The 26,476-nt window shown below is 32.9% G+C and overlaps 1 protein-coding gene across 1 annotated transcript; it reads left to right on the forward strand.

Moving 5' to 3' along the window:
- Window positions 1-15,628: 15,628 nt before the first annotated feature.
- On the forward strand, window positions 15,629-18,465 carry LOC122319635 (the record flags this gene model as incomplete). Its single annotated transcript, XM_043207235.1, has 7 exons — window positions 15,629-15,664; window positions 15,755-16,217; window positions 16,446-16,642; window positions 16,718-17,090; window positions 17,195-17,436; window positions 17,586-17,805; window positions 17,861-18,465. Coding segments are annotated over exons 1-7 (2,136 nt in total), but the record flags the coding sequence as incomplete, so codon positions are not given.
- Between the last annotated feature and the right edge of the window lie 8,011 nt (window positions 18,466-26,476).

The following is a 26,476-nucleotide window of genomic DNA, read 5'->3' on the forward strand; positions in this document are numbered from 1 at the left end:
GCGTTGGTGCTGGCGATGTATTATTAGGAGCGTCCAGGATGTTGTGAACCAAGGACCAAAACAAGGCAGGTTCGTAGTTTCAGAAATTAATAATATGTTTAAAATAAGTACATCCGTTTTATTGATAATCGAAATTAAATTCAATCGACATTAGATATTAATCAAACAATTATAGACAAATAATTCGCAATATAAATTGTAAACAAATGGCCGATAAATATGCATAAAAATAATATGTGCTATGTTGAACATTTAATTTGCTGCATAAAAACATTTATCATGTTGAATATTTATGGTTAACTTCCATCTGATATCTAAACTACATTTTGTAGATAGAATTAATTTATTCTTGGTGTCATGCATTGGACATTACACCTTTCTAACTCTTAGACACGTTATCGTTATTAAAATTCAAAACTTATATCCATTACGTTTACAAATAATTCCCAACTTGTTATGGTTTAATTTTCATTATATGTCCCCTTTGAGAGCCCATAAACTAGAGAGGACCGGAAGCTCAGTGGATTCATGGATGTAATTCCTTAAATCTGCGTTGGTGCTGGCGATGTATTATTAGGAGCGTCCAGGATGTTGTGAACCAAGGACCAAAACAAGGCAGGTTCGTAGTTTCGAAATTAATAATATGTTTAAAATAAGTACATCCGTTTTATTGATAATCGAAATTAAATTCAATCGACATTAGATATTAATCAAACAATTATAGACAAATAATTCGCAATATAAATTGTAAACAAATGGCCGATAAATATGCATAAAAATAATATGTTGCTATGTTGAACATTTAATTTGCTGCATAAAAACATTTATCATGTTGAATATTATGGTTAACTTCCATCTGATATCTAAACTACATTTTGTAGATAGAATTAATTTATTCTTGGTGTCATGCATTGGACATTACACCTTTCTAACTCTTAGACACGTTATCGTTTATTAAAATTCAAAACTTATATCCATTACGTTTACAAATAATTCCCAACTTGTTATGGTTTAATTTTCATTATATGTCCCCTTTGAGAGCCCATAAACTAGAGAGGACCGGAAGCTCAGTGGATTCAGTGGATGTAATTCCTTAAATCTGCGTTGGTGCTGGCGATGTATTTTTAGGAGCGTCCAGGATGTTGTGAACCAAGGACCAAAACAAGGCAGGTTCGTAGTTTCAGAAATTAATAATATGTTTAAAATAAGTACATCCGTTTTATTGATAATCGAAATTAAATTCAATCGACATTAGATATTAATCAAACAATTATAGACAAAAATTTCGCAATATAAATTGTAAACAAATGGCCGATAAATATGCATAAAAATAATATGTTGCTATGTTGAACATTTAATTTGCTGCATAAAAACATTTATCATGTTGAATATTAATGGTTACCTTCCATCTGATATCTAAACTACATTTTGTATATAGAATTAATTTATTCTTGGTGTCATGCATTGGACATTACACTTTCTAACTCTTAGACACGTTATCGTTTATTAAAATTCAAAACTTATATCCATTACGTTTACAAATAATTCCCAACTTGTTATGGTTTAATTTTCATTATATGTCCCCTTTGAGAGCCCATAAACTAGAGAGGACCGGAAGCTCAGTGGATTCAGTGGATGTAATTCCTTAAATCTGCGTTGGTGCTGGCGATGTATTTTTAGGAGCGTCCAGGATGTTGTGAACCAAGGACCAAAACAAGGCAGGTTCGTAGTTTCAGAAATTAATAATATGTTTAAAATAAGTACATCCGTTTTATTGATAATCGAAATTAAATTCAATCGACATTAGATATTAATCAAACAATTATAGACAAATAATTCGCAATATAAATTGTAAACAAATGGCCGATAAATATGCATAAAAATAATATGTTGCTATGTTGAACATTTAATTTGCTGCATAAAAACATTTATCATGTTGAATATTTATGGTTAACTTCCATCTGATATCTAAACTACATTTTGTAGATAGAATTAATTTATTCTTGGTGTCATGCATTGGACATTACACCTTTCTAACTCTTAGACACGTTATCGTTTATTAAAATTCAAAACTTATATCCATTACGTTTACAAATAATTCCCAACTTGTTATGGTTTAATTTTCATTATATGTCCCCTTTGAGAGCCCATAAACTAGAGAGGACCGGAAGCTCAGTGGATTCATGGATGTAATCCTTAAATCTGCGTTGGTGCTGGCGATGTATTATTAGGAGCGTCCAGGATGTTGTGAACCAAGGACCAAAACAAGGCAGGTTCGTAGTTTCGAAATTAATAATATGTTTAAAATAAGTACATCCGTTTTATTGATAATCGAAATTAAATTCAATCGACATTAGATATTAATCAAACAATTATAGACAAATAATTCGCAATATAAATTGTAAACAAATGGCCGATAAATATGCATAAAAATAATATGTTGCTATGTTGAACATTTAATTTGCTGCATAAAAACATTTATCATGTTGAATATTATGGTTAACTTCCATCTGATATCTAAACTACATTTTGTAGATAGAATTAATTTATTCTTGGTGTCATGCATTGGACATTACACCTTTCTAACTCTTAGACACGTTATCGTTTATTAAAATTCAAAACTTATATCCATTACGTTTACAAATAATTCCCAACTTGTTATGGTTTAATTTTCATTATATGTCCCTTTGAGAGCCCATAAACTAGAGAGGACCGGAAGCTCAGTGGATTCAGTGGATGTAATTCCTTAAATCTGCGTTGGTGCTGGCGATGTATTATTAGGAGCGTCCAGGATGTTGTGAACCAAGGACCAAAACAAGGCAGGTTCGTAGTTTCTGAAATTAATAATATGTTTAAAATAAGTACATCCGTTTTATTGATAATCGAAATTAAATTCAATCGACATAAGATATTAATCAAACAATTATAGACAAATAATTCGCAATATAAATTGTAAACAAATGGCCGATAAATATGCATAAAAATAATATGTTGCTATGTTGAACATTTAATTTGCTGCATAAAAACATTTATCATGTTGAATATTTATGGTTAACTTCCATCTGATATCTAAACTACATTTTGTAGATAGAATTAATTTATTCTTGGTGTCATGCATTGGACATTACACCTTTCTAACTCTTAGACACGTTATCGTTTATTAAAATTCAAAACTTATATCCATTACGTTTACAAATAATTCCCAACTTGTTATGGTTTAATTTTCATTATATGTCCCCTTTGAGAGCCCATAAACTAGAGAGGACCGGAAGCTCAGTGGATTCAGTGGATGTAATTCCTTAAATCTGCGTTGGTGCTGGCGATGTATTATTAGGAGCGTCCAGGATGTTGTGAACCAAGGACCAAAACAAGGCAGGTTCGTAGTTTCTGAAATTAATAATATGTTTAAAATAAGTACATCCGTTTTATTGATAATCGAAATTAAATTCAATCGACATTAGATATTAATCAAACAATTATAGACAAATAATTCGCAATATAAATTGTAAACAAATGGCCGATAAATATGCATAAAAATAATGTGCTATGTTGAACATTTAATTTGCTGCATAAAAACATTTATCATGTTGAATATTTATGGTTAACTTCCATCTGATATCTAAACTACATTTTGTAGATAGAATTAATTTATTCTTGGTGTCATGCATATTAGGACAATGTAACCAAACCAAAACAAGGCAGGTTCGTAGTTTCAGAAATTAATAATATGTTTAAAATAAGTACATCCGTTTTATTGATAATCGAAATTAAATTCAATCGACATAAGATATTAATCAAACAATTATAGACAAATAATTCGCAATATAAATTGTAAACAAATGGCCGATAAATATGCATAAAAATAATATGTTGCTATGTTGAACATTTAATTTGCTGCATAAAAACATTTATCATGTTGAATATATATGGTTAACTTCCATCTGATATCTAAACTACATTTTGTAGATAGAATTAATTTATTCTTGGTGTCATGCATTGGACATTACACCTTTCTAACTCTTAGACACGTTATCGTTTATTAAAATTCAAAACTTATATCCATTACGTTTACAAATAATTCCCAACTTGTTATGGTTTAATTTTCATTATATGTCCCCTTTGAGAGCCCATAAACTAGAGAGGACCGGAAGCTCAGTGGATGTAATTCCTTAAATCTGCGTTGGTGCTGGCGATGTATTATTAGGAGCGTCCAGGATGTTGTGAACCAAGGACCAAAACAAGGCAGGTTCGTAGTTTCTGAAATTAATAATATGTTTAAAATAAGTACATCCGTTTTATTGATAATCGAAATTAAATTCAATCGACATAAGATATTAATCAAACAATTATAGACAAATAATTCGCAATATAAATTGTAAACAAATGGCCGATAAATATGCATAAAAATAATATGTTGCTATGTTGAACATTTAATTTGCTGCATAAAAACATTTATCATGTTGAATATATATGGTTAACTTCCATCTGATATCTAAACTACATTTTGTAGATAGAATTAATTTATTCTTGGTGTCATGCGTTGGACATTACATCTTTCTAACTCTTAGACACGTTATCGTCTATTAAAATTCAAACTTATATCTATTACGTTTACAAATAATTCCCAACTTGTTATGGTTTAATTTTCATTATATGTCCCCTTTGAGAGCCCATAAACAAGAGAGGACCGGAAGCTCAGTGGATTCAATGGATGTAATTCCTTAAATCTGCGTTGGTGCTGGCGATGTATTATTAGGAGCGTCCAGGATGTTGTGAACCAAGGACCAAAACAAGGCAGGTTCGTAGTTTCTGAAATTAATAATATGTTTAAAATAAGTACATCCGTTTTATTGATAATCGAAATTAAATTCAATCGACATAAGATATTAATCAAACAATTATAGACAAATAATTCGCAATATAAATTGTAAACAAATGGCCGATAAATATGCATAAAAATAATATGTGCTATGTTGAACATTTAATTTGCTGCATAAAAACATTTATCGTGTTGAATATTTATGGTTAACTTCCATCTGATATCTAAAGTACATTTTGTAGATAGAATTAATTTATTCTTGGTGTCATGCGTTGGACATTACACCAAAACAAGGCAGGTTCGTAGTTTCAGAAATTAATAATATGTTTAAAATAAGTACATCCGTTTTATTGATAATCGAAATTAAATTCAATCGACATAAGATATTAATCAAACAATTATAGACAAATAATTCGCAATATAAATTGTAAACAAATGGCCGATAAATATGCATAAAAATAATATGTTGCTATGTTGAACATTTAATTTGCTGCATAAAAACATTTATCATGTTGAATATATATGGTTAACTTCCATCTGATATCTAACTACATTTTGTAGATAGAATTAATTTATTCTTGGTGTCATGCATTGGACATTACACCTTTTTAACTCTTAGACACGTTATCGTTTATTAAAATTCAAAACTTATATCCATTACGTTTACAAATAATTCCCAACTTGTTATGGTTTAATTTTCATTATATGCCCCCTTTGAGAGCCCATAAACTAGAGAGGACCGGAAGCTCAGTGGATTCAGTGGATGTAATTCCTTAAATCTGCGTTGGTGCTGGCGATGTATTATTAGGAGCGTCCAGGATGTTGTGACAGGTTCGTAGTTTCAGAAATTAATAATATGTTTAAAATAAGTACATCCGTTTTATTGATAATCGAAATTAAATTCAATCGACATTAGATATTAATCAAACAATTATAGACAAATAATTCGCAATATAAATTGTAAACAAATGGCCGATAAATATGCATAAAAATAATATGTTGCTATGTTGAACATTTAATTTGCTGCATAAAAACATTTATCATGTTGAATATATATGGTTAACTTCCATCTGATATCTAATCTACATTTTGTAGATAGAATTAATTTATTCTTGGTGTCATGCATTGGACATTACATCTTTCTAACTCTTAGACACGTTATCGTTTATTAAAATTCAAAACTTATATCCATTACGTTTACAAATAATTCCCAACTTGTTATGGTTTAATTTTCATTATATGTCCCCTTTGAGAGGCCATAACAGAGAGACGAACTAGGATTCATGGATTAATCTTAAATCTGCGTTGGTGCTGGCGATGTATTTTAGGAGCGTCCAGGATGTTGAACCAAGGATCAAAACAAGGCAGGTTCGTAGTTTTAGAAATTAATAATATGTTTAAAATAAGTACATCCGTTTTATTGATAATCGAAATTAAATTCAATCGACATTAGATATTAATCAAACAATTATAGACAAATAATACGCAATATAATTTGTTAACAAATGGCCGATAAATATGCATAAAAATAATGTGCATGTTGAACATTTAATTTGCTGCTTAAAAACATTTATCATGTTGAATATTATGGTTAACTTCCATCTGATATCTAAACTACATTTTGTAATAGAATTAATTTATTCTTGGTGTCATGCATTGGACATTACATCTTTCTAACTCTTAGACACGTTATCGTTTATTAAATTCAAAACTTATATCATTACGTTACAAATAATTCCAACTTGTTATGGTTTAATTTTCATTATATGTCCCCTTTGAGAGCCCAAACAAGAACGAACTCATGATTCAATTAATCTTAAATCTGCGTTGGTGCTGGCGATGTATTTTAGGAGCGTCCAGGATGTTGTGAACCAAGACCAAAACAAGGCAGGTTCGTAGTTTCAGAAATTAATAATATGTTTAAAATAAGTACATCCGTTTTATTGATAATCGAAATTAAATTCAATCGACATTAGATATTAATCAAACAATTATAGACAAATAATTCGCAATATAAATTGTAAACAAATGGCCGATAAATATGCATAAAAATAATGTGCTATGTTGAACATTTAATTTGCTGCATAAAAACATTTATCGTGTTGAATATTATGGTTAACTTCCATCTGATATCTAAACTACATTTTGTAGATAGAATTAATTTATTCTTGGTGTCATGCTTGGACATTACATCTTTCTAACTCTTAGACACGTTATCGTTATTAAAATTCAAAACTTATATCCATTACGTTTACAAATAATTCCCAACTTGTTATGGTTTAATTTTCATTATATGTCCCCTTTGAGAGCCCATAAACTAGAGAGGACCGGAAGCTCGTGATTCAGTGGATGAATCTTAAATCTGCGTTGGTGCTGGCGATGTATTATTAGGAGCGTCCAGGATGTTGTGAACCAAGGACCAAAACAAGGCAGGTTCGTAGTTTCTGAAATTAATAATATGTTTAAAATAAGTACATCCGTTTTATTGATAATCGAAATTAAATTCAATCGACATAAGATATTAATCAAACAATTATAGACAAATAATTCGCAATATAAATTGTAAACAAATGGCCGATAAATATGCATAAAAATAATGTGCTATGTTGAACATTTAATTTGCTGCATAAAAACATTTATCATGTTGAATATTTATGGTTAACTTCCATCTGATATCTAATCTACATTTTGTAGATAGAATTAATTTATTCTTGGTGTCATGCGTTGGACATTACATCTTTCTAACTCTTAGACACGTTATCGTCTATTAAAATTCAAAACTTATATCCATTACGTTTACAAATAATTCCCAACTTGTTATTTTTAAATTTTCATTATGTGTCCCCTTTGAGAGCCCATAAACTAGAGAGGACCGGAAGCTCAGTGATTCAGTGGATGAAATGCTTAAATCTGCGTTGTGCTGGCGATGTATTTTAGGAGTGTCCAGGATGTTGCGAACCAAGGACCAAAACAAGGCAGGTTCGTAGTTTCAGAAATTAATAATATGTTTAAAATAAGTACATCCGTTTTATTGATAATCGAAATTAAATTCAATCGACATTAGATATTAATCAAACAATTATAGAAAAATAATTCGCAATATAATTGTAAACAAATGGCCGATAAATATGCATAAAAAAATGTGCTATGTTGAACATTTAATTTGCTGCATAAAAACATTTATCATGTTGAATATTATGGTTAACTTCCATCTGATATCTAAATACATTTTGTAGATTTTTTTTTTTTTTTTTTTTTTTTTTTTTTTTTTTTTTTTTTTTTTTTTTTTTTTTTTAATAGAATTAATTTATTCTTGGTGTCATGCATTAGACATTACACCAAAACAAGGCAGGTCGTAGTTTCAGAAATTAATAATATGTTTAAAATAAGTACATCCGTTTTATTGATAATCGAAATTAAATTCAATCGACATAAGATATTAATCAAACAATTATAGACAAATAATTCGCAATATAAATTGTAAACAAATGGCCGATAAATATGCATAAAAATAATATGTTGCTATGTTGAACATTTAATTTGCTGCATAAAAACATTTATCATGTTGAATATATATGGTTAACTTCCATCTGATATCTAAACTACATAGAATTAATTTATTCTTGGTGTCATGCGTTGGACATTACATCTTTCTAACTCTTAGACACGTTATCGTCTATTAAAATTCAAAACTTATATCCATTACGTTTACAAATAATTCCCAACTTGTTATGGTTTAATTTTCATTATATGTCCCCTTTGAGAGCCCATAAACTAGAGAGGACCGGAAGCTCAGTGGATTCAGTGGATGTAACTCCTTAAATCTGCGTTGGTGCTGGCGATGTATTATTAGGAGCGTCCAGGATGTTGCGAACCAAGGACCAAAACAAGTCAGGTTCGTAGTTTCTGAAATTAATAATATGTTTAAAATAAGTACATCCGTTTTATTGATAATCGAAATTAAATTCAATCGACATAAGATATTAATCAAACAATTATAGACAAATAATTCGCAATATAAATTGTAAACAAATGGCCGATAAATATGCATAAAAATAATGTGCTATGTTGAACATTTTATTTGCTGCATAAAAACATTTATCATGTTGAATATTTATGGTTAACTTCAATCTGATATCTAAACTACATTTTGTAGATAGAATTAATTTATTCTTGGTGTCATGCGTTGGACATTACATCTTTCTAACTCTTAGACACGTTATCGTCTATTAAAATTCAAACTTATATCTATTACGTTTACAAATAATTCCCAACTTGTTATTTTTAAATTTTCATTATGTGTCCCCTTTGAGAGCCCATAAACTAGAGAGGACCGGAAGCTCCGTTGATTCAGTGGATGAAATGCTTAAATCTGCGTTGCTGCTGGCGATGTATTTTTAGGAGCGCCCAGGATGTTGCGAACCAAGGACCAAAACAAGGCAGGTTCGTAGTTTCAGAAATTAATAATATGTTTAAAATAAGTACATCCGTTTTATTGATAATCGAAATTAAATTCAATCGACATTAGATATTAATCAAACAATTCGCAATATGAATTGTAAACAAATGGCCGATAAATATGCATAAAAAGAATGTGCTATGTTGAACATTTAATTTGCTGCATAAAAACATTTATCGTGTTGAATATTTATGGTTAACTTCCATCTGATATCTAAAGTACATTTTGTAGATAGAATTAATTTATTCTTGGTGTCATGCATTGGACATTACACCAAAACAAGGCAGGTTTGTAGTTTCAGAAATTAATAATATGTTTAAAATAAGTACATCCGTTTTATTGATAATCGAAATTAAATTCAATCGACATAAGATATTAATCAAACAATTATAGACAAATAATTCGCAATATAAATTGTAAACAAATGGCCGATAAATATGCATAAAAATAATATGTTGCTATGTTGAACATTTAATTTGCTGCATAAAAACATTTATCATGTTGAATATATATGGTTAACTTCCATCTGATATCTAATCTACATTTTGTAGATAGAATTAATTTATTCTTGGTGTCATGCGTTGGACATTACATCTTTCTAACTCTTAGACACGTTATCGTCTATTAAAATTCAAAACTTATATCCATTACGTTTACAAATAATTCCCAACTTGTTATGGTTTAATTTTCATTATATGTCCCCTTTGAGAGCCCATAAACTAGAGAGGACCGGAAGCTCAGTAGATTCAGTGGATGTAACTCCTTAAATCTGCGTTGGTGCTGGCGATGTATTATTAGGAGCGTCCAGGATGTTGCGAACCAAGGACCAAAACAAGTCAGGTTCGTAGTTTCTGAAATTAATAATATGTTTAAAATAAGTACATCCGTTTTATTGATAATCGAAATTAAATTCAATCGACATAAGATATTAATCAAACAATTATAGACAAATAATTCGCAATATAAATTGTAAACAAATGGCCGATAAATATGCATAAAAATAATGTGCTATGTTGAACATTTAATTTGCTGCATAAAAACATTTATCGTGTTGAATATTTATGGTTAACTTCCATCTGATATCTAAACTACATTTTGTAGATAGAATTAATTTATTCTTGGTGTCATGCGTTGGACATTACATCTTTCTAACTCTTAGACACGTTATCGTCTATTAAAATTCAAAACTTATATCCATTACGTTTACAAATAATTCCCAACTTGTTATGGTTTAATTTTCATTATATGTCCCCTTTGAGAGCCCATAAACTGAGAGGACCGGAAGCTCAGTGGATTCATGGATGTAATCCTTAAATCTGCGTTGGTGCTGGCGATGTATTATTAGGAGCGTCCAGGATGTTGCGAACCAAGGACCAAAACAAGCAGGTTCGTAGTTTCTGAAATTAATAATATGTTTAAAATAAGTACATCCGTTTTATTGATAATCGAAATTAAATTCAATCGACATAAGATATTAATCAAACAATTATAGACAAATAATTCGCAATATAAATTGTAAACAAATGGCCGATAAATATGCATAAAAATAATATGTTGCTATGTTGAACATTTAATTTGCTGCATAAAAACATTTATCATGTTGAATATATATGGTTAACTTCCATCTGATATCTAATCTACATTTTGTAGATAGAATTAATTTATTCTTGGTGTCATGCGTTGGACATTACATCTTTCTAACTCTTAGACACGTTATCGTCTATTAAAATTCAAAACTTATATCCATTACGTTTACAAATAATTCCCAACTTTCATTATATGTCCCCTTTGAGAGCCCATAAACTAGAGAGGACCGGAAGCTCAGTGGATGTAATTCCTTAAATCTGCGTTGGTGCTGGCGATGTATTATTAGGAGCGTCCAGGATGTTGTGAACCAAGGACCAAAACAAGTCAGGTTCGTAGTTTCAGAAATTAATAATATGTTTAAAATAAGTACATCCGTTTTATTGATAATCGAAATTAAATTAAATCGACATTAGATATTAATCAAACAATTATAGACAAATAATTCGCAATATAAATTGTATACAAATGGCCGATAAATATGCATAAAAATAATATGTTGCTATGTTGAACATTTAATTTGCTGCATAAAAACATTTATCATGTTGAATATATATGGTTAACTTCCATCTGATATCTAAACTACATTTTGTAGATAGAATTAATTTATTCTTGGTGTCATGCGTTGGACATTACATCTTTCTAACTCTTAGACACGTTATCGTCTATTAAAATTCAAAACTTATATCCATTACGTTTACAAATAATTCCCAACTTGTTATGGTTTAATTTTCATTATATGTCCCCTTTGAGAGCCCACAAACTAATTAATTACTTAAATCTGCGTTGGTGCTGGCGATGTATTTTTAGGAGCGTCAAGGATGTTCTGAACCAAAGACCAAAACAAGGCAGGTTTCTAGTTTAAGAAATTAATAATATGTTCAAAATAAGTACATCCGTTTTTTGGATAATCGAAATTAAATTCAATCGACATTAGATATTAATCAAACAATTATCGACAAATAGTTCGCAATATGAATTCGCAATATAAATTGTAAGCAAATGGCCGATAAATATGCATAAAAATAATGTGCAATGTTGATCATTTAATTTGCTGCATAAAAACATTTATCATGTTGAATATTTATTGTTGACTTCCATCTAATAACTAAACTACATTTTGTATATAGAATTAATTTATTCCTGGTGTCATGCGTTGGACATTACATCTTTCTAACTCTTAGACACGTTATCGTCTATTAAAATTCAAAACTTATATCCATTACGTTTACAAATAATTCCCAACTTGTTATGGTTTAATTTTCATTATATGTCCCCTTTGAGAGCCCATAAACTAGAGAGGACCGGAAGCTCCGTGGATTCAGTGGATGAAATGCTTAAATCTGCGTTGGTGCTGACGATGTATTATTAGGACCGTCCAGGATGTTGTGAACCAAGGACCAAAACAAGGCAGGTTCGTAGTTTCAAAAATTAATAATATGTTTAAAATAAGTACATCCGTTTTATTGATAATCGAAATTAAATTCAATCGACATTAGATATTAATCAAACAATTATAGACAAATAATTTGCAATATGAATTGTAAACAAATGGCCGATAAATATGCATAAAAAAAATGTGCAATGTTGATCATTTAATTTGCTGCATAAAAACATTTATCATGTTGAATATTTATTGTTGACTTCCGTCTAATAACTAAACTACATTTTGTATATAGAATTAATTTATTCTTGGTGTCATGCATTGGACATTACATCTTTCAAACTCTTGGACACGTTATCGTTTATTACAATTCAAAACTTATATCATTTACGCTTACAAATAATTTCCAACTTGTTATGGTTTAATTTTCATTATATGTCCCCTTTGAGAGCCCACAAACTAATTAATTACTTAAATCTGCGTTGGTGCTGGCGATGTATTTTTGGAAGCGTCAAGGATGTTCTGAACCAAAGACCAAAACAAGGCAGGTTTCTAGTTTAAGAAATTAATAATATGTTCAAAATAAGTACATTCGTTTTTTTGATAATCGAAATTAAATTCAATCGACATTAGATATTAATCAAACAATTATAGACAAATAATTCGCAATATTAATTCGCAATATGAATTGTAAACAAATGGCCGATAAATATGCATAAAAATAATATGTTGCTATGTTGAACATTTAATTTGCTGCATAAAAACATTTATCATGTTGAATATTTATGGTTAACTTCCATATGATATCTAAACTACATTTTGTAGATAGAATTAATTTATTCTTGGTGTCATGCATTGGACATTACATCTTTCTAACTCTTAGACACGTTATCGTATATTAAAATTCATAACTTATATCCATTACGCTTACAAATAATTCCCAACTTGTTATGGTTTAATTTTCATTATATGTCCCCTTTGAGAGCCCACAAACTAATTAATTACTTAAATCTGCGTTGGTGCTGCCGATGTATTTTTAGGAGCGTCAAGGATGTTCTGAACCAAGGACCAAAACAAGGCAGGTTTTTAGTTTAAGAAATTAATAATATGTTCAAATTAAGTACATCCGTTTTTTTGATAATCGAAATTAAATTCAATCGACATTAGACATTAATCAAACAATTATCGACAAATAGTTCGCAATATGAATTCGCAATATAAATTGAAAGCAAATGGCCGATAAATATGCATAAAAATGATGTGCAATGTTGATCATTTAATTTGCTGCATAAAAACATTTATCATGTTGAATATTTATTGTTGACTTCCATCTAATAACTAAACTACATTTTGTATATAGAATTAATTTATTCTTGGTGTCATGCATTGGACATTACATCTTTCTAACTCTTGGACACGTTATCGTTTATTACAATTCAAAACTTATATCAATTACGCTTACAAATAATTTCCAACTTGTTATGGTTTAATTTTCATTATATGTCCCCTTTGAGAGCCCATAAACTAATTAATTACTTAAATCTGCGTTGGTGCTGGCGATGTATTTTTAGGAGCGTCAAGGATGTTGTGAACCAAGGACCAAAACAAGGCGGGTTTGTAGTTTGTAGTTAATATGTTTAAAATAAGTACATCCGTTTTTTTGATAATCGAAATTAAATTCAATCGACATTAGATATTAATCAAACAATTATCGACAAATAATTCGCAATATAAATTGTAAGCAAATGGCGGATAAATATGCATAAAAATAATGTGCAATGTTGATTGTGGCGACCGGCGTTGCCAACAACCAAGCATCGGGAGAGCAGCGACGGGAGAGACACTACCGATTGCCTAGTGTCTGAGTGAGAGAATGTATTACTCCTGAGCGGACTGCCAAGCAGCGTGGATGTGCGAATACCATAGATCTGAATAAACGAACTGAATATATATAACTATAAATCATAACGCGTGTTACTCTTAGTAAGCGGGTCATTACATTGGCGACGAGTGGAAAAATCGGTAAATGATAATGATAATAACTAAAACTTTGGTAAATTTGATGAATTAGGAAAAAGGCGCGAAATTACGGTAAAGGAGTGGCGTGATATAGGCTGTGCGTGAGTGTGTGTGTGATGGAACGTGCCTACCGGCATATAAATTAATATGTTCCTCCGTCGTGGTTGGTCCTATGGCCTCCTGACGTGCGGATATTCCTTCCCGTGGGATCCGGAACGATGCTGCCACCAGGGATTTATATCTTCTTACGAAGTTTAGGTTGGAGGGCGTGACTTTGCCCTCTTTGTCGATCGCTGGCCTTTTGGCTCAGCGAGAGTATTCAAATAATAAAATGATATTTTACGGCTGCGTGCCGGAGTAAATAGCTGCTCTTCATTAAAGCTCTGGCTTAAGACTGAATACAAAAGAATATGAAAGTGTGGATCTACTCTGGCTCCAATGCATCACGCCATAAACCCATGGTCGGCAAGCCGACTCAGCATTTATGCAACATAGCTCGATACCCCGGATAAGGGGTGTCCGTTTGCTGTTGCTGACCGTTCGTAGCGCGGAGCTCTGAACTCGGTTGGGGCGCGTCAGCATTGTTTATATGAAGTACTAGTGTTTGTGTATTGGTGACAAAAGTGTTGGTACTATTAGTTGTTAACTTATACATACATAAAAATGTGGAAAGAGGAGAGAAGGAATAAGCTGCGTGAGTGCAGATTGCACGTTGCCAACATAAAATGACGTTAAGCACAAAGCGGAATGAGTAATTTTATATGCACAATTTTTCGCTCACTCTCATCCAACACACATGCACTCCGACAGATAGGCTGAGTGAAGAGATTACTCTTCGCAGGCTTAAGAGAAAGTGAGTTAGAGAGACACTCTCTAGCAACCAGGATATAAGAAAAATAACCAATAAGAGTAATACTCTTTACAAGCTTAAAAGGTGAGCTGGAGAGAAATTTCTCTAGCAACCAAAGAGTTGCAAGGGCCGAGTACGCATTATAAGCTTTAAGAGAGGAGCCGAGTAGTGGTACAAGCCAAAGCATATTTTGAGAAAAAAAGAAAAGAAACAGAACACGAAATATATAAATAAATAAATATTTTAATAATTAAAAAAAAAATGTAATTTAAAAAAAAATAAAAACGGAGGAAAAAGGAAAAATATTACAAGCTTTTAAGAAAGAGCTGGGTAATCGGTTTGAATTGCAAACAAAAAGGTTAAAGGTCGGGTGGAGCAGTATTCTCTCGACAAGCCAAAAGAATTCATAAAATTTAAAAGGAAAAACGGAAACAACAAAACCTCAAATGTAAATGGTCGTAAATCTAATAATGTCTTTCGTCGTAAACTCCAATTCTAGGTCCCGTATTGAAAATGACCGACAGTGTCATTAAACCGTTTCTGTGCGAGGTGATCGACAAGGCGATCCTTCGAAATGAATGGGAGAAGTAGTTGAGGGCATTTACAATATACCTCGAGTCCGAGGGTATTGATACCTAGAAGCAGAAGAGGAGTAAGCTACTGCTTTTGGGAGGAGTCCAGCTACAGTCAGTAGTATACTCTCTACCTGGTGCGCTGGTGGAGCCCAGCGACGGAAATAAAGAAGACATCTATAAAATCCTCATCGACCATTTAAATAAACACTTCTCACCGAAGCAGAACTCAACGTTTGAAAGACATCTATTCAGAGGCCTGACACCGTTGGACACAGAAAGCTTTGGTGATTTCATGCTGCGACTCCGCCAACAAATGCAACAATGTGCATTCGGATCCTTAAAAGCGGAGATTGAGAATATATGTCTAAAGGATAAAATCATAGATGTGTGGGCACCTCTAGACCTCAAGAAAAGACTTCTGGGAAAGGAGTATTCACTAGAGGAAGTGATCGAAGCATGTCAGGTTGAGGAGCAGATCAACAAAGAATCAAAAGAAATGACATCAAGACCAATTGCGGAACCCATCCGTAAAATTACACATCGTGGTTTTAAACAGAGTGGGGAGTGCCCCAGATGTGGAAAATTCTGACACACACACAACGACCCATCATGTCCGGCAAGAAATGTGACTTGCAATAAATGCTCGAAGTCTGGACACTTTGCCAGGAAGTGCCGAACTAACTTGAACGGCCGATTCCTTAAGTCCCAAAGGAATAACCTGAAATGGCCTTGCACGTATATTCGCTCTGTCGAAGAGGAGGCCACCAGCTCCAAACTCAAAAAGGGCGAGGAACATTGCTTTAAAGTGTCAAGCGAAGATGAAGAGGAGTTCATACGATGCCGAGTGGGAGGCCGTGAAATTTCTTTGATTATTGACTCGGTGTGCAAGTTTAACCTTATCAGCCACGCGGACTGGTCTCTGCTAGTGAAGAGAAAAGCCACAGTCTTTAACGTAAGAACTCATACAGAAAAGCAATTCCGAGCCTATGCCTCTAATAAATTACTACGAGTAATGTATATTTTCGAGGCCACAATTTCCGTTGAGCCGGGTACCGAAGAGATTGCCTCATTTTACGTGATTGAAAATGGAGAACAATCTCTGCTGGGCCGAGACACGGCTATAAAATTAAAAGTCCTCCGACTGGGAAGAAACATTAACCGTATTGAGGAAATGGAGCCTTTTCCAAAATGGAAAAACATTGAAGTAAGCCTTTCCATAGATTATGATGTGAAACCCGTTCAACAACCAGTGAGACGAATCCCGGCCGCGCTCGAGGACAAAGTTATGGAAAGACTGGATGAAGCCCTGAGTCGAGATATAATTGAACCAGTCACGGGCCCGAGTGCTTGGATATCTCCCATCGTGCTTGCGTTTAAGGAGAACGGGGACATCCGCTTATGTGTCGACTGGCAAACAAAGCAATCCTACGGGAAAACTACCCATTACCAACTTTCGACTGCTTTATGACCAGACTCAAAGAGGCTAAATTCTTCGCACGCCTAGACCTCAAGGACGCCTATCACCAACTGGCCCTTGATGAATCGAGCCGGGAAATAACAACGTTCATAACTCCAAGGGGACTTTTCCGCTATAAGCGTTTGATGTTTGGAGTAAATTCTGCTCCCGAAATTTTTCAACGCCTTCTCGAGCAGATGCTATCTGCGGTACCTAACGCCATGAACTTCATCGATGATGTCATCATCTTTGGCGCAACTGACCTCGAAATCGACAGCGCCGTAAAAGAAGTATGCCAGATCTGCCAGGAAAATAATGTCCTACTGAATAAAGAAAAGTGCATCTGGAAGACAAGCAAACTAAAATTCCTCGGACATATTTTATCCGACAAGGGAATAGAAGTCTACCCTGAGAAAATTGACGTCATCCGATCTTTCAGAGACCCAAAGAACAAAGAAGAAACGCGGAGCTTCCTCGGTTGGTGACCTACGTCGGAAAGTTCATTCCGGACCTTGCAAGTCATACAGATCCTCTAAGAAAACTGCTGAAAACTGAAAGCAAATTCACCTGGGCGAAGCGAGAAAAATGCTTCAGCAACCTAAAGAATCTCCTATCCAAGTACCAAATTATCATATTTCAATCCAAGGCATCGAACACGGGTGATTGCGGACGCCAGCCCGGTTGCCCTTGGGCCTGTGTTATTGCAATCCAAAGTCGACAACGAACCTTTAATAATTACCTTTGCTAGCAAGGCCCTGTCGGAGGTGGAGAAACGCTACTCCCAATTTTACTACTATCTGGCAGGCCTGCACTTCGAACTCGTAACTGATCACAAGCCCTTGGAAGCCATTTTCAAACCAACATCCAAGCCCCCAGCTCGCATTGAAAGGTGGCTGCTGCGGCTCCAGGCATATACGTTTACCGTTACCTATAAATCCGGAAGAGACAACATATCAGATGCGTTGTCTCGACTCTGTCAACTACCGGCGGTAGAACCAATCGACCACAAGACGGAATACAGCATCCTTCGCGTCGCACAGAGCTCTATCCCAAGATCTATGACAATTCATGAAATAGCAGAGTCTTCCAAGAGGGATGAAGAGATTATGGATGCAATCAGTTGCCTGGAGAACGACTCCTGGAAGCCCCATAGTTCAGTGGGCTTCTACCCGTTTCGGTATGAGCTTTCAGCGGTTGGCTCGCTCCTTTTGAGGGGAAACCGCCTAGTCGTGCCAACATCTCTGAGAGTAAAAATACTGGAGTTAGCCCACGAAGGACATCCCGGCGAGACAGCAATGAAACGCCGCCTGCGATCCAAAGTATGGTGGCCACAAATAGACAGAGACGCAGAAAAGTTTGTCAAAGCTTGCAGAGATTGTTGTCTGGTATCACAAGACATCAGGTCACCCCCTTTTCCCACTGGCCCTTGGATTTGGGTAGCGTCGGATTTACTAGGTCCGCTTCCCAACAATGAATATGTTCTAGTCTTCATTGACTATTTCTCACGATATATGGAGCATAAGTTTCTTAAAACCATATCTTCAACGACCCTGGTAGAGGCAATGAAAGAGATCTGTAGACTGGGATATCCTGAGCACCTACGAACGGATAATGGACGCCAATATGTTAGCGAGGAGTTTTCTAACTACTGCAAAGCGTGCGGCATTAAACAAGTTCGAACCCCACCGTATTGGCCGCAAGCAAACGGGGAAGTTGAAAACATGAACAGAGCCCTTGTAAAACGCTTAAAAATAGCATACGCAAATGGGAAAAACTACAAAGAGGAAATCCAAAAATTCGTTCTTATGTACAACGTAACCCCACATGGAACAACAGGGTCTGCGCCCACAAAGCTGATGTTCAACAGAGTCATCCGTGACAAAATACCGGGCATTGGGGATATCTGCGAGAATACCTTAGACTCTGGAGAGAGAGATAAAGATATTATTGAAAAAAATAAGGGAAAGCAGGCAGCCGACAAAAGAAGAGGGGCAAAGGAAGTCGATATAGAAGTGGGCGACAAGGTGCTTTTGAAAAACGTAGTGTTCCCAAACAAACTTACATCAAACTTCGACAAGACGGAATTTACGGTTTTAGAACGACACAATAATATTGTGGTGATCGAAGGGGGTGGTAGAAAACTAACAAGAAATGCCTCACATCTTAAGAAAGTTCCAGCTAGCCAAACGTATCCAGCCCAACGCCGCAACCAGATGACAGCTTACCGGAATCAACACCTACCTCGGAGAACGCAGTACTCCAGCCCACAGAAGGAAGCCCCGGGATCCAGCCACCCCTGCCGCCATTAAAGCTAAAACTCGTTAATAAAGGAGGGATGTGGCGACCGGCGTTGCCAACAATCAAGCGACGGGAGAGACACTACCGATCGCCTAGTGTCTAGGCGATCTTATGTCGAGTATGTGCGAATACCATAGATCTGAATAAACGAACTGAATATATATAACTATAAATCATAACGCGTGTTACTCTTAGTAAGCGGGTCATTACATTGATCATTTAATTTGCTGCATAAAAACATTTATCATGTTGAATATTTATTGTTGACTTCCATCTAATAACTAAACTACATTTTGTAGATAGAATTAATTTATTCTTGGTGTCATGCATTGGACATTACATCTTTCTAACTCTTAGACACGTTATCGTTTATTAAAATTCAAAACTTATATCCATTACGCTTACAAATAATTCCCAACTTGTTATGGTTTAATTTTCATTATATGTCCCCTTTGAGAGCCCACAAACTAATTAATTACTTAAATCTGCGTTGGTGCTGGCGATGTATTTTTGGAAGCGTTAAGGATGCTCTGAACCAAAGACCAAAACAAGACAGGTTTCTAGTTTAAGAAATTAATAATATGTACATCCGTTTTTTTGATAATCGAAATTAAATTCAATCGACATTAGATATTAATCAAACAATCATAGACAAATAATTCGCAATATGAATTGTTAACAAATGGCCGATAAATATGCATAAAAATAATGTGCAATGTTGAACATTTAATTTGCTGTATAAAAACATTTATCATGTTGAATATTTATTGTTGACTTCCGTCTAATAACTAAACTACATTTTGTATATAGAATTAATTTATTCTTGGTGTCATGCATTGGACATTACATCTTTCTAACTCTTGGACACGTTATAGTTTATTACAATTCAAAACTTATATCAATTACGCTTACAAATAATTTCCAGCTTGTTATGGTTTAATTTTCATTATATGTCCCCTTTGAGAGCCCACAAACTAATTAATTACTTAAATCTGCGTTGGTGCTGGCGATGTATTTTTAGGAGCGTCAAGGATGTTCTGAACCAAAGACCAAAACAAGGCAGGTTTCTAGTTTAAGAAATTAATAATATGTTCAAAATAAGTACATCCGTTTTTTTGATAATCGAAATTAAATTCAATCGACATTAGATATTAATCAAACAATCATAGACAAATAATCGAAATAATTCGCAATATAAATTGTAAACAAATGGCCGATAAATATGCATAAAAATAATGTGCTATGTTGAACATTAAATTTGCTGCATAAAAACATTTATCATGTTGAATATATATGGTTAACTTCCATCTGATATCTAAACTACATTTTGTAGATAGAATTAATTTATTCTTGGTGTCATGCATTGGACATTACACCTTTCTAACTCTTAGACACGTTATCGTTTATTAAAATTCAAAACTTATATCCATTACGCTTACAAATAATTCCCAACTTGTTATGGTTTAATTTTCATTATATGTCCCCTTTGAGAGCCCATAAACAAGAGAGGACCGGAAGCTCAGTGGATTCAATGGATGTAATTCCTTAAATCTGCGTTGGTGCTGGCGATGTATTATTAGGAGCGTCCAGGATGTTGTGAACCAAGGACCAAAACAAGGCAGGTTCGTAGTTTCTGAAATTAATAATATGTTTAAAATAAGTACATCCGTTTTATTGATAATCGAAATTAAATTCAATCGACATAAGATATTAATCAAACAATTATAGACAAATAATTCGCAATATAAATTGTAAACAAATGGCCGATAAATATGCATAAAAATAATATGTTGCTATGTTGAACATTTAATTTGCTGCATAAAAACATTTATCATGTTGAATATATATGGTTAACTTCCATCTGATATCTAAACTACATTTTGTAGATAGAATTAATTTATTCTTGGTGTCATGCATTGGACATTACACCTTTCTAACTCTTAGACACGTTATCGTTTATTAAAATTCAAAACTTATATCCATTACGTTTACAAATAATTCCCAACTTGTTATGGTTTAATTTTCATTATATGTCCCCTTTGAGAGCCCATAAACAGAGAGGACCGGAAGCTCAGTGGATTCAATGGATGTAATTCCTTAAATCTGCGTTGGTGCTGGCGATGTATTATTAGGAGCGTCCAGGATGTTGTGAACCAAGGACCAAAACAAGGCAGGTTCGTAGTTTCTGAAATTAATAATATGTTTAAAATAAGTACATCCGTTTTATTGATAATCGAAATTAAATTCAATCGACATAAGATATTAATCAAACAATTATAGACAAATAATTCGCAATATAAATTGTAAACAAATGGCCGATAAATATGCATAAAAATAATGTGCTATGTTGAACATTTAATTTGCTGCATAAAAACATTTATCATGTTGAATATATATGGTTAACTTCCATCTGATATCTAAACTACATTTTGTAGATAGAATTAATTTATTCTTGGTGTCATGCATTGGACATTACACCTTTCTAACTCTTAGACACGTTATCGTTTATTAAAATTCAAAACTTATATCCATTACGTTTACAAATAATTCCCAACTTGTTATGGTTTAATTTTCATTATATGTCCCCTTTGAGAGCCCATAAACTAGAGAGGACCGGAAGCTCAGTGGATTCAATGGATGTAATTCCTTAAATCTGCGTTGGTGCTGGCGATGTATTATTAGGAGCGTCCAGGATGTTGTGAACCAAGGACCAAAACAAGGCAGGTTCGTAGTTTCTGAAATTAATAATATGTTTAAAATAAGTACATCCGTTTTATTGATAATCGAAATTAAATTCAATCGACATAAGATATTAATCAAACAATTATAGACAAATAATTCGCAATATAAATTGTAAACAAATGGCCGATAAATATGCATAAAAATAATATGTTGCTATGTTGAACATTTAATTTGCTGCATAAAAACATTTATCATGTTGAATATATATGGTTAACTTCCATCTGATATCTAAACTACATTTTGTAGATAGAATTAATTTATTCTTGGTGTCATGCATTGGACATTACACCTTTCTAACTCTTAGACACGTTATCGTTTATTAAAATTCAAAACTTATATCCATTACGTTTACAAATAATTCCCAACTTGTTATGGTTTAATTTTCATTATATGTCCCCTTTGAGAGCCCATAAACTAGAGAGGACCGGAAGCTCAGTGGATTCAATGGATGTAATTCCTTAAATCTGCGTTGGTGCTGGCGATGTATTATTAGGAGCGTCCAGGATGTTGTGAACCAAGGACCAAAACAAGGCAGGTTCGTAGTTTCTGAAATTAATAATATGTTTAAAATAAGTACATCCGTTTTATTGATAATCGAAATTAAATTCAATCGACATAAGATATTAATCAAACAATTATAGACAAATAATTCGCAATATAAATTGTAAACAAATGGCCGATAAATATGCATAAAAATAATATGTTGCTATGTTGAACATTTAATTTGCTGCATAAAAACATTTATCATGTTGAATATATATGGTTAACTTCCATCTGATATCTAAACTACATTTTGTAGATAGAATTAATTTATTCTTGGTGTCATGCATTGGACATTACACCTTTCTAACTCTTAGACACGTTATCGTTTATTAAAATTCAAAACTTATATCCATTACGTTTACAAATAATTCCCAACTTGTTATGGTTTAATTTTCATTATATGTCCCCTTTGAGAGCCCATAAACTAGAGAGGACCGGAAGCTCAGTGGATTCAATGGATGTAATTCCTTAAATCTGCGTTGGTGCTGGCGATGTATTATTAGGAGCGTCCAGGATGTTGTGAACCAAGGACCAAAACAAGGCAGGTTCGTAGTTTCTGAAATTAATAATATGTTTAAAATAAGTACATCCGTTTTATTGATAATCGAAATTAAATTCAATCGACATAAGATATTAATCAAACAATTATAGACAAATAATTCGCAATATAAATTGTAAACAAATGGCCGATAAATATGCATAAAAATAATATGTTGCTATGTTGAACATTTAATTTGCTGCATAAAAACATTTATCATGTTGAATATATATGGTTAACTTCCATCTGATATCTAAACTACATTTTGTAGATAGAATTAATTTATTCTTGGTGTCATGCATTGGACATTACACCTTTCTAACTCTTAGACACGTTATCGTTTATTAAAATTCAAAACTTATATCCATTACGTTTACAAATAATTCCCAACTTGTTATGGTTTAATTTTCATTATATGTCCCCTTTGAGAGCCCATAAACTAGAGAGGACCGGAAGCTCAGTGGATTCAATGGATGTAATTCCTTAAATCTGCGTTGGTGCTGGCGATGTATTATTAGGAGCGTCCAGGATGTTGTGAACCAAGGACCAAAACAAGGCAGGTTCGTAGTTTCTGAAATTAATAATATGTTTAAAATAAGTACATCCGTTTTATTGATAATCGAAATTAAATTCAATCGACATAAGATATTAATCAAACAATTATAGACAAATAATTCGCAATATAAATTGTAAACAAATGGCCGATAAATATGCATAAAAATAATGTTGCTATGTTGAACATTTAATTTGCTGCATAAAAACATTTATCATGTTGAATATATATGGTTAACTTCCATCTGATATCTAAACTACATTTTGTAGATAGAATTAATTTATTCTTGGTGTCATGCATTGGACATTACACCTTTCTAACTCTTAGACACGTTATCGTTTATTAAAATTCAAAACTTATATCCATTACGTTTACAAATAATTCCCAACTTGTTATGGTTTAATTTTCATTATATGTCCCCTTTGAGAGCCCATAAACTAGAGAGGACCGGAAGCTCAGTGGATTCAATGGATGTAATTCCTTAAATCTGCGTTGGTGCTGGCGATGTATTATTAGGAGCGTCCAGGATGTTGTGAACCAAGGACCAAAACAAGGCAGGTTCGTAGTTTCTGAAATTAATAATATGTTTAAAATAAGTACATCCGTTTTATTGATAATCGAAATTAAATTCAATCGACATAAGATATTAATCAAACAATTATAGACAAATAATTCGCAATATAAATTGTAAACAAATGGCCGATAAATATGCATAAAAATAATATGTTGCTATGTTGAACATTTAATTTGCTGCATAAAAACATTTATCATGTTGAATATATATGGTTAACTTCCATCTGATATCTAAACTACATTTTGTAGATAGAATTAATTTATTCTTGGTGTCATGCATTGGACATTACACCTTTCTAACTCTTAGACACGTTATCGTTTATTAAAATTCAAAACTTATATCCATTACGTTTACAAATAATTCCCAACTTGTTATGGTTTAATTTTCATTATATGTCCCCTTTGAGAGCCCATAAACTAGAGAGGACCGGAAGCTCAGTGGATTCAATGGATGTAATTCCTTAAATCTGCGTTGGTGCTGGCGATGTATTATTAGGAGCGTCCAGGATGTTGTGAACCAAGGACCAAAACAAGGCAGGTTCGTAGTTTCTGAAATTAATAATATGTTTAAAATAAGTACATCCGTTTTATTGATAATCGAAATTAAATTCAATCGACATAAGATATTAATCAAACAATTATAGACAAATAATTCGCAATATAAATTGTAAACAAATGGCCGATAAATATGCATAAAAATAATGTGCTATGTTGAACATTAAATTTGCTGCATAAAAACATTTATCATGTTGAATATATATGGTTAACTTCCATCTGATATCTAAACTACATTTTGTAGATAGAATTAATTTATTCTTGGTGTCATGCATTGGACATTACACCTTTCTAACTCTTAGACACGTTATCGTTTATTAAAATTCAAAACTTATATCCATTACGTTTACAAATAATTCCCAACTTGTTATGGTTTAATTTTCATTATATGTCCCCTTTGAGAGCCCATAAACTAGAGAGGACCGGAAGCTCAGTGGATTCAGTGGATGTAATTCCTTAAATCTGCGTTGGTGCTGGCGATGTATTATTAGGAGCGTCCAGGATGTTGTGAACCAAGGACCAAAACAAGGCAGGTTCGTAGTTTCTGAAATTAATAATATGTTTAAAATAAGTACATCCGTTTTATTGATAATCGAAATTAAATTCAATCGACATAAGATATTAATCAAACAATTATAGACAAATAATTCGCAATATAAATTGTAAACAAATGGCCGATAAATATGCATAAAAATAATATGTTGCTATGTTGAACATTTAATTTGCTGCATAAAAACATTTATCATGTTGAATATATATGGTTAACTTCCATCTGATATCTAAACTACATTTTGTAGATAGAATTAATTTATTCTTGGTGTCATGCATTGGACATTACACCTTTCTAACTCTTAGACACGTTATCGTTTATTAAAATTCAAAACTTATATCCATTACGTTTACAAATAATTCCCAACTTGTTATGGTTTAATTTTCATTATATGTCCCCTTTGAGAGCCCATAAACAAGAGAGGACCGGAAGCTCAGTGGATTCAATGGATGTAATTCCTTAAATCTGCGTTGGTGCTGGCGATGTATTATTAGGAGCGTCCAGGATGTTGTGAACCAAGGACCAAAACAAGGCAGGTTCGTAGTTTCTGAAATTAATAATATGTTTAAAATAAGTACATCCGTTTTATTGATAATCGAAATTAAATTCAATCGACATAAGATATTAATCAAACAATTATAGACAAATAATTCGCAATATAAATTGTAAACAAATGGCCGATAAATATGCATAAAAATAATGTGCTATGTTGAACATTAAATTTGCTGCATAAAAACATTTATCATGTTGAATATATATGGTTAACTTCCATCTGATATCTAAACTACATTTTGTAGATGAATTAATTTATTCTTGGTGTCATGCATTGGACATTACACCTTTCTAACTCTTAGACACGTTATCGTTTATTAAAATTCAAAACTTATATCCATTACGTTACAAATAATTCCCAACTTGTTATGGTTTAATTTTCATTATATGTCCCTTTGAGAGCCCATAAACTAGAGAGGACCGGAA

Source organism: Drosophila yakuba, unplaced genomic scaffold (genome assembly GCF_016746365.2).
Source record: "Drosophila yakuba strain Tai18E2 unplaced genomic scaffold, Prin_Dyak_Tai18E2_2.1 Segkk16_quiver_pilon_scaf, whole genome shotgun sequence".
NCBI lineage: Eukaryota > Metazoa > Arthropoda > Insecta > Diptera > Drosophilidae > Drosophila > Drosophila yakuba.